The sequence below is a fragment of the Perna viridis genome, chromosome 1 (assembly GCF_037379345.1).
Source record: "Perna viridis isolate PV_CMFRI_1.1 ecotype Kerala chromosome 1, ASM3737934v1, whole genome shotgun sequence".
NCBI lineage: Eukaryota > Metazoa > Mollusca > Bivalvia > Mytilida > Mytilidae > Perna > Perna viridis.
Window position 1 is genome coordinate 7,893,905 of NC_142445.1, and position 10,712 is coordinate 7,904,616.

The 10,712-nt window shown below is 31.7% G+C and overlaps 1 protein-coding gene across 1 annotated transcript; it reads right to left on the reverse strand.

Annotated features, from left to right (window-relative positions):
- Positions 1–5,655: 5,655 nt before the first annotated feature.
- Positions 5,656–9,822, reverse strand: LOC148627074 (putative glutathione S-transferase 5). Its single transcript, XM_088564646.1, has 5 exons — positions 9,596–9,822; positions 8,838–8,933; positions 7,813–7,931; positions 7,143–7,247; positions 5,656–6,358 (listed from the first exon to the last, which is right to left on the reverse strand). Exons 1-5 carry the CDS (start codon positions 9,732–9,734, stop codon positions 6,191–6,193), a joined length of 627 nt encoding a protein of 208 aa, XP_088420772.1. The 5' UTR covers positions 9,735–9,822; the 3' UTR covers positions 5,656–6,190.
- Positions 9,823–10,712: the final 890 nt, after the last annotated feature.

Here is a 10,712-nt window from a genome sequence, read left to right on the forward strand (position 1 = left end):
GCCTTGTATTGATAAGTAATAAATCTCTTTCGGAATATTAACAATTCTAAAATAAGTTCCAGTGAATGGGATATTTAATTGTAAAGTATCAATATTGAGATTTTGTTTTTAATTATTTGTATGAAGGTTAATATTTCAAAAGATTTTTTAAGTGGACTGATTTAAAAATCACAGCATTTCACGGTCTTTCATTCCTATTTCAACAAATTTGAAAAATATATTATTTATTTGTCACTTCCAGACTATCCTAAGGGTCATCGTATCATTAGTAAATAAAGCATAAAATAAGGTCTTCCAGTACATTCACCCAAACACAAGCACACCTTTCGATTTGTCGCCATACAAGGATACGATGACAAACTTGCCTTTGTTAAGAGTCTACCAGGTCGATGTACACTTGAAATATAAAAAACATTTCTATTTTTTCAGACTGATTTAAACACACACACACACAAAGCAAAAAAGGTGCTTGAACAATTTTATGGCCATAATAATTTTTTCCGATACTACTTTGCAGCTCCTCAAACAACAAATCTACTACATAAAAAATGACTATCTCCACAATGAGCCCAGAATTTCCACATTCATAGAATATCTTTAAAAAATACATGGACAATTTGTTGAAGTTTCTAATAAAGACCCTTATTAGCGCAAAACAATATTTCTGTACGCGTCGTTTTGGCACTTTTTGTTTTATTATTCCAACTTCCTTTCTTTGTTTCGTCTTCGTCCCATGTTTTTTTGTTTTTTTGTTTTTTTGTTTTTTGTTTTTTTTTTTTTGGGGGGGGGGGGTGGTTGACATATTTGCACAACTGTTGTTATTTTAGATTTATTTTCAAACGCAAGGCTTAAAACACCCATACAGAAAATGACGATACAGGCGACTTACTGTAAATACGAGAAATACATACTTACCTGTACGGTTCATCTTTCAAAAACTATTCGCAATATCGTTTCATACTCATGGAACCTTATGATTAGTTGTTGCATTAAACAGTGGAAAACTCACCTGAGGTGAGTAATAACTCACCAGCATGCATTTTGTTATATACAAAGGCGGATCCAAGCCCTGCGCACTCTCCCGTTTTTCAAGAAAAAAAATGAAATGAAAGAAAATCATTGAAGCATATCCGTGCGCACATCAGCGCACCCTCTCGTTCTTCAATTAGTGTATCTGTGATATAAGCTTTAATATTTGTATGCAAATCCTAAGTTACTGGAGATATGAATGCGACACAATTGCTATTTTAATTCTTCAATAAAGTTTACCGTATGTCGCAAGGTGAAAATAAAGCAAGTATTTAAAACATGCTCTTGAATTATTCAATATGGCAGCATATGAAGAATGATTAAAACATACCCTTTGAACGTCTGGTAGCGAATGTTAATATTTTGAAATTGGTTATTGGTTCGTGACTTTCATCAGTAAGGTTCTATTGAAGCATTTTGGACTTACAATATTTAAAATTCAATATTATATGCACAATACTGCATACCTTTGACACTTGAATGTGAAAATCGAATCACTTTAGTGGACGACCATTAGAGTCTTAGAGGGGCCTGGCAGATTTTGAAAATGAATAATCTGTCTTTGATTATGTAGGAAATAATAATCTGGACTCATCATACCAGAAAATATATTGTCTGACTTTGCAAACTGCTAGAAAATAAACATTCTGACCTTGGCTAGTGAATTGAAAATAAATATTCTGATCTTGGCTAGTGAATAGAAAATAAATATTCTGACCTGTTCAAAACCTTTTAAAAAAATTGGATAGCTACGCTTGCCATAGTTTCATAAATTAGAAAAGAATACATGTTTAATACTCCACGAGTTTTATACGACACCCTAATAGTCTCCAGTGGCTATATTTAATACAGTAGATTCCTCACAATTGCATTCCCAATTTGTCAGAAAAAAATATGCAATTAACAGGAATATACTATTATCAGAAATGTTGAATTTGGTATTGTGTAATTGTCTTTAAAATTTAAAGATATTTATGGTAAAGGGAATTATTTGATAAGAAACATATCTGGTACACATAGACATTCTTTCTCTAAATTTCGGTATAGTGTAGCGCCGACAAAAATCGAAACCAGTAGATACGAAAATTTATGTATAGAAAAAAGAGCATGTTTTAATAAATAAATCAATAAAATGTGAAATGTTGTTTTGGCAAAACGGCTGCAGAAAGCGGAAAGAATAGATCTGGCAAGACGGTACAAAGCGCCGAGAAGTAAATTGGCTAAGGTAGGCCTTTCGCTGGTAACAGCGATAACGGAAGTTCCTCCATGCATTACTGAATGAACAGGGAGCCCGATCCTCACATACGTTAGGCCACTTGTATATAAGTCACCCTGGTAACAGAGGACGAGAAAGTCCGTCTGGTACCAGTCGTGAACCGCCGCTCTGGTAACAGATAAAGTCTTATTTAAACCCATCTTCTCGTAGTACCACAGAAAGTATAACATAATATGGTCCAACGCATAATTATAGGATCCTGACCCCCTCTCATTTTGCCGGATTCTGCTAAAATGGTCACGTCTTAACGTGCCCATCCTCAAAAGCGCGGGAAAAGAGAGCGAGATACACCACTTGCGCAGAAAACTTTTTTTTTGGGTTTATATTACATGTATGTAGGCTACTCATATGTACGATCGTTTTAATATTTATTAGCAAATGAGTTTCTTCACCTTTTAATTTTTTTCTACTGCTACAAAATATATTTTTTGTGCAGCATTAAAATCTAGGATGATTGTTGGAACTGCTTAGCTTGTTTCCATATTTCATTCTTTTCATACTGCTTGAATGTTAGAAATATTCATTAACAACTGAGCTTACTCGTTTTTTTCGAGTTTTCTCTACTATATAAGTATTATCATTTTTTCTGGATAGTATCTCGCTCAAAGTTATTGACGTGTTCGAAAATAAAGAAAAATAGATTAATCAAAGAAATATTATGATAGTATTTAAATAAAGACCTAACTAAGAACACCATAAGTCTGTTTGAATCTGCAGATGCTAAACCCTGAAGTAATTTCGATTTCATTAATTTCCTTTACGCACCTCTTCTTACATACATGTACATATTAGATAACCTCCATAAACACTCGTAAAATGTGTGAAATTTTTGTCCACATCACGTAAAGAAGAAACCACATCACGTAAAGAAGAAATCACTGCACGTAAAGAAAAGAAAATGCACATAAAGTATTTAGAGATCGACATGAGGTAAAGATGAAACGACCTCACGTTATAAGAAAACCACTGCACGTAAAGATAAATCCACATAATGTAAATATATGTTGACATAACATAATCATAAAACGACAGAACGTAAAGACAAAATTACAGAAAGTAAAGACGAAATGGCAGAACGTAAAGACAAAACGACATAATGTAAAGATGTTCCTACATAACGTAAATACAAAATGACCACATGTAATTATAAAACCACAGCAAGTAATAAAAAATTGACAACACGTAAACAAATGTGTATCTCATCAGACAGTTTAGGCGTTCCATAGGATATAGTAGAGACTATGCCTTGTATTATAGAGAATGAACTTCATTTAATAATGTCTTTTATAATAAACATAAAAAGCAACACATGCTTTGATATAGAACCCAATCCACATATTTTGGTAACCCGGATATGCACATTTGAATTTTCATAGAAAACAAATTAAACTCTTTAATGAGTATGGAAAATAAATAATCTAGCGAAGGTTATGATGAAAATAAATAATCTGACTTGCACCAGGCTGGAAATAAAATTTCTGACCTGAAAAAAATTGCCAGCCCTCCCCTAAGAATCTAATGATCGCTCCCACACCGAGTAAAAATATTTGCAAAAGACATAGGTTTTGTAAAGGCCGTATGACGCCTTGGATGCAACATATACATTTCACAAATGTCTGCTTGTAAATTTGTAATATGAACATGTATTAAAATAACAGGTTTCTCAACTTATCTTGATATGCACAAATATTTTTCTTGTTATGAATTGCTTTCTTGTCGAAAACGTGTGTTCCCTTGCTATTCTATACAAATAATTTCTTGATAACAAAATGACACGGCGTTTCGGTAATCTATATCAACTTGCAGCAAAAACAGTGATGCACATTAGGTACCAGCCTTGCATTGTATATCCCGGGTGTCAAAACATGGAAGGTATAAAAATACAGTACGTTTTCTTTTTGTCTCTTTACAAACTAATGTTTTATCAAAAGATATGAACAATGACTTATAAAATAGAGCAAACATAATACTATAAGGTGACAAACTTTTGTTAAGAAAATTTAGCATTATACCATAAAAAGGTTGGTTTGATGAGTGCAAAACGAAAGTGCATGTAGAGAAAATGGCTATTTAAAGATTAAAAGATTACTTTTCTGTTCGATCTGAGGTTGGTAAAGCAGTTTTTTTAAGTAAAGTTGGATATTTAGCAAGTGTTCTTAACTAGCTAAAAAGTAGTATACCATGCAGGAACACTTTTAAAATGAATTTGCCAACTTTTGAACCTGATTTTTTATGTTAGCTCTTGTTTTTTTATTTGCATTTATGGTTGATTCTTACCAAATTTGGAAATGGATTATGTTTTCATGAATTTGTAAGATATCAGTTTAATAAAGCTATTATTTTAATTATTTATGATGAGCATTTCTTAATTCAAGTAATCTAAAGCAAGTAATTCTCCTACATAGAGAATAGTTTTTCGAATTATAACACATTTTAAGTATGTGGTTAGGACTTGAAAATAGTTATTTTCCATACATTGCCCCTTACATATGAAAAAAATGAGTATTTTTTGTATTTATTGTTTTTCTTTCAAATAAGTGCATGTAGCTAAAAGGAGCTTTCCTATGACTGTGTGATTGATTTAAACACAGAGATGTCACAAAAGTTATTAACGCTGTTTTAGTGGACTATTTCAATTGTTCAACTGGGCATATTTTGATGTGGCAAGAAAATTAATGGTGTTTTTTTACATGTAAAAAACATAATTTTCTCAAAAAGTATCTTAAGTAGGCAAATGTTATCATTTATTATGATATTTTTAACAGCAATTATTATTAAAACCATTTTTTCTTGTATTATATATATATATCAGTTTTGGAGGAAGAAAATCCATGTTCTTTCATATTGTGGTCCATTTGTATCTGCCTGAGGTACCAAAATTGCTTAAGTCTGTATTGTCTGCACATCAAAAGCTATATTTTTTAAAACTATGATATTGGTATCCTTTTTTCATGTTTTATCACAATTGGGATGACCATATCTACAGTTTAGAACAGTTGGTTCATATGCTTTAAACAAAAGGCTCCCTTGTGTTATAGACAAAAAAGGAGGTGCGGATTTTAATATTTTTGATATGAAATTCCTAAGTATACGAATAAAATAACGATTTGGAACTCATAGCATAGCTAATGCCATGCCAGAATAAACCACAATTTGCTTAGTTTAATTAATGCAGTAGTTTTTTGTCAGAAGTAATCTTTTCTGGCGAATATTCACTAATCTTATGTCTGGAATAGGGTACCTATATAAAAAAAATGAATAGAAAAACATATGTTTGTAGCAGGACAGTGATATTTATATTTATAGTATGAAAATGAAAACTTTAGTAGAAAAACAACAAATTTTATGAATATCTTGAAATCTTTATTACTAATAGGTACCAGTCTTGCATTGCATACCACCGAGCTAAAAAAAAATGGAGGGTATAAAAATATAGTGCGTTTTCTTTATGTCTCTTTACAAACTAATGGTTTGTCAAAAGATATGAACAATAACTTATAAAATAGAGCAAACAATACTATGAGATAACGATCTTTTTGAAAATTTAACATTATAATATAAGAATGTCCCTCTGAAAAGGTTGGTTTGATGAGAGCAAAACGAAAGTGAAAGTAGAGAAAATGGCTATTCATATTTCAAGACTAGTTTTCTGTCCGATCTTCGTGGACTCACTCTACCTTTTTCGCGGGAAATTAATTTTCACATGTCCCTAGAAATGCTACATAGGTGAAAGTTTTATTGAACAAATTTACATTTAAAAACAAAGTTCTAAAAATATGCACTTCATTATAGAAGTCTATGGGAATATGAAGACTGATACCATTTCAATTATCTGCTTATGTATACAAAGACTGGATTATTTCCCATTCAACGTTACTGATGTGTTTATTTGTAAGTCTTCGGTCTCGTTTCTATCCAAGATTTTACTGCAGGAATTGCCTCAATCAGTTTTGTATGCTTTAAAACCTCTTCAGAAGAACTAAGAGCCTTTTCATTCCAGACTAGTATTGCCCATTGTAAAATATCATACACAGCTAAATCAGCAACTGTCAGCTTAAATATTTAAATATATATATATATATATTAAATTTACTATCAATAAAGCTTCACAAAGTTAGCTATAAATAATATACGTTTTCTAGAAAAGCAGAGGACGCTTCCTGTTCCATGCTCCCAGTTTTTAGTGGAGTCCGAGTTGCTCATTTGCTTTTGTTACTTTGTGTGTATGAGTTTTAGCTTTATGTTCTTTGTTATGTATGTCTGTTTTCCATATCTGGTCTTTGTCCCTGGATTAAATTCTTTTTGATTACCGCTATAACCTTGGTTCCCTTAATTACTCTTTTATGTTGTCAGTCTTAAGCAAGCCGTAAAACGTTATCATTCTAATCATGCATTCAAAGCTTTAAAAAAAGCTGAATGTTAAATATAAGTACATATCTATAGCTTTAATAGTTGTTTTATTGATAAACATCATTTAACTTATGCAAGTAAAGTTTTCTATGGTGTTCTATGATATCTTAGTTTATTCTAATCAGTACTTATTGGGAAATAACAAAAGCGATTCAAAACTTAAGATTTTGATTTCCTTGAATTGTCCAGGTATTTTTTTCGCCGATATTTAGACACGTCACATTCCAATTGGGATCAAGAAACAAAGCAATCTTAAGAATCCGTCTCTTCAAAATAATTTTTACAAATTACACAAAATAGAGCTTCATTTTGTAATTTAAAACTTAAAAATCAAAAGTACTTTTCTTTTGAAAAGACATACAAAATAACGGTAGCACGGTATAAGTGAAACTGCTAAAAAAAACTACACTTGAAAATGCATATCTACCTTATCACCGACAAGATATCCACTACCGTTTTCTTTCAGCACCTTTTCTATAAAGGTTAAAAATTTTGGTAGGATCTCATCGTTCAGTTTTTTGTCAATCTCTGCCTATAAAGATAGGACAGGTTAATGATAAGTGAAGCATGTATGGCAAACATGATATAGTGTGCTGACTTGCAGCATAAACAAGTACTATCTTAAAAAAAAAAAAAAAAGATACCCGACGCAGTAAAATTTTACCTCGAAGTTTCTACATTTCTTTCAAGAAAATAACATATGGCACACAATTTTAAATTTTTAAGTTTTTTTTCGAATGCAATTTCAAATTTCCTATACCGTTTTTTGAACGCCACTAAGTTATCAGTATTTGGTCAATCGGGAAACAGAATTGCTATCAGGTGACTTGCCTTTCCATATAAGAGCACCCTTAGGTCAAAGGGTAAAAAACGAAACTATACCGAGTGCGTAGAAAAAAAAAGACGAGGTGCATTTTAAGTAACCATGATTTGCGTTAAAAAGAAAAAAAAAGACGAGGTGCATTTTAATTAACCATGATTTGCGTTAAAAAGAACAAACAATTCTCGGCCCTTAAACCATGCTTTCTAAAGAATAGTAGCTGAATAAGCTAGTAGACTGTTTATTTAATATTTTAATTCTTGTTTATACTTGATACCTTTTTTGTTTCATCAGTTTCAAATAGGTAAGATCTGACATGTGGTCTAAAGTCGTTATGTATTGTTTCTATCAACACATCACACATAGTGTTCTCCAGGTTGCTTTGCCCATACAAACCTGACTTGTGAAAAAAATATAATTAAGAAAGAATAAAAGCATTTTAAAAAAGTTATGTTTTGCTTTTGAAAATAAAGTTAATCTCTTGTGACTGATCGTATAGTTGTTTACTAATGATATTTATCGATATTTTGTTTAGAATCCCTTTGATCTCGCTATACGATAATTTTCAATCTCACGACAGTCGAGTGAGAATAAAAATCATCGCTAGTTTTTATGTCCTCGCGTGACATACAAGCAACAGCGTAGGAATACTTGACGACCCAAATAACCATCTGTTTGTTTACTGCGTATGAAATAATGGCTAATTTGTGGCAATGTTTTCTAGTCTACAATGGAAAATGATTAAATAAGTAACTTATCCGATTAGAATGAATAAATCCCAAAATTATTTAACAAATTTTAAACGCGATCATCATAGTTAACCGATTTTTTTTCCCAAAAAATGTGTATCACAGCTGCACAACATACGTGACATCACGTAGCACGTCGCTGAAAAATAGTCTCAAAAGAAAATTTTGCAGTGCTTATAAAGCTTTCAACTGAAAATAAAAGAAAACTAATACCTTACAATTCAGCAAAACAGCGATAAACAGATCATTAAATATTTTTTCAACTCGCGGGAGTTTCTCATGTTCATCACGAGATAAGCATGAAAAACTCCCTCTCGTTGGAAAAAATGTTAAATAATCTAATAATATACATCTAGATATGTTAATGACGACAGAATAAAAGTCTTCAAGATTTAAAATGTAGTTTGCTTAAAAAAGACCTATTAGAAAAATGTTTTATTATATATTTAGAAAGATTAATTGGTTAAGAATTAAAGTACATTTGCATTTTATGGAAAAGTCTCTAAGATTTAAAATATACATGATTCAAATAGTTTAATATCAATTTAATTACCGAATTCTCTGGCCAGATATCTCTCGATTGCTCTAGACTGAGGTATAACAGTCTTTCCATTGATAGTTAGGATTGGTATTTGACCAAGTGGCATGGCTAAAAAGACGTTGCAACATACATTGCTTTTGAATTACAACAATATTACGAAGATGGTAAAATGTTTTGTCGTTCTATAAACGTTTTAAAATTAATGTGAGCTGAACTCATTACAGATTACAACAGTACTCATATAAGTGTTTTGTTTGCCTTGTTTGCCTTGTTCTTTACTCTATACTCTTTTTGATTGTTCAAGAATTTCAATTACTCGAATCTCAAAAATATATCATCTATTCCTTACTCCACAAGGAGTACAGCCCTTTGTATAAACACTTATATCCTATGCAAGATCTAAAAAATGAAGTTTAAAGTGTGCTTTCTCATCACAACACCTTCAACAGAGGCGGATTCAGGCGGGGCGTGGCGAGCGTGCGCCCCCATACAATTTGCAAAGCATGGCTTGTCAGGGGTAGACTTAGAAGATTTTATGTTGAAACTTTAATTTCGCGCTAATTTTACCACAAAAGATATCTACATTGCACCACTCTAAAAAATATTTAAAAAATTAACCTAAAAATTTTTTAACTGTGCGCCCCCCCCCCCAATCTGAAATCCTGGATCTGCCCCTGTTCAACTGATGCAGCATGAGACAAAATATGACTTAAAGATTTACTACATATCTCTCATCCAACAGAATGTATATGTTATAAACAGATCCTTACTTGCTTTGATACTATTCGCCCATTCCATCCTGTCCATTATTCTATAGTCCTCATACTCCTGACCGGAAACCGCAAATAGCAGACGAGAAACCTCTGCACGTGCTCGCAAGTTAAAATACGTTAGCTTGTAAGTTGGCATATTTTTAAAAGGACTGTTTTATATCAAGCAAACATATAATATTATATGTGTGTTACATCTCTTGCATACCTCGGTTGATAACCACATATATATATATATAAAACAGTGTAAATGTTATGGTGAGAAAAGTTGTAGTAAAAGGAAATTAATCATACTAGGCCGACTTAATCGTTTTGTGTAAATCTTGCACTGCTTCGTTGAAGCGACAAGTAACTTAATGTAAGATGCACATTGAAATTGAATGAGACTTTGTCTCTTAATTTCTGACACTTTCTGTGTTGTAAGATTTGTGGTTACTAGAATAAGAAAGTCACAAGATATATACTTAATTGAATGTATGGGATGATAACTAGTATGTCATTCACCAAGGGTTTCGACCGGTCATATCGTCGTTTCCTCATTGGATCTATCATACAAGTTATTCTTATTACATCCCAATATTCTTAATACATCATGTGGGAATTGTAACATTTATATAAAACAATATTCTTAATACATTGTAGAAAAATTCCCTTCATTTATATACAATATACTTTTCAACTGCTTCAGTTGTTAATGGGCCATTAAGAATTTACTAGTATATTCTATATCAATGTAAATTTTCAGTTCTTTGATCTTAAAGGACACCATTTTTTATTACTTACTTTAAATTTGTACAAGCAATCTGAAGTTAAAACAACTGTTTTAATTTAATATTTAGTATTTTATTCAACAAACATCTGTCTTTTTTTTCCCTTTTTTCCCTGCGTCAATTTTTTTATAACTGCCATATTACCATGAATTCACAGTTTCTTCAATGACATATTGTGTTTATTTCAAAGAGAAATCAAAGGAACCAAAATTCGACAGAAAATCAAAAGAATAAAAACCAAGGATAAAGACTAGACAGGGAAAAACAGCCATAAACAACAAAGAACATGAAATAACCAAAACCAAAATGGACACAGAAACAAAAGTAAATGAGCAAATCGGACTCCA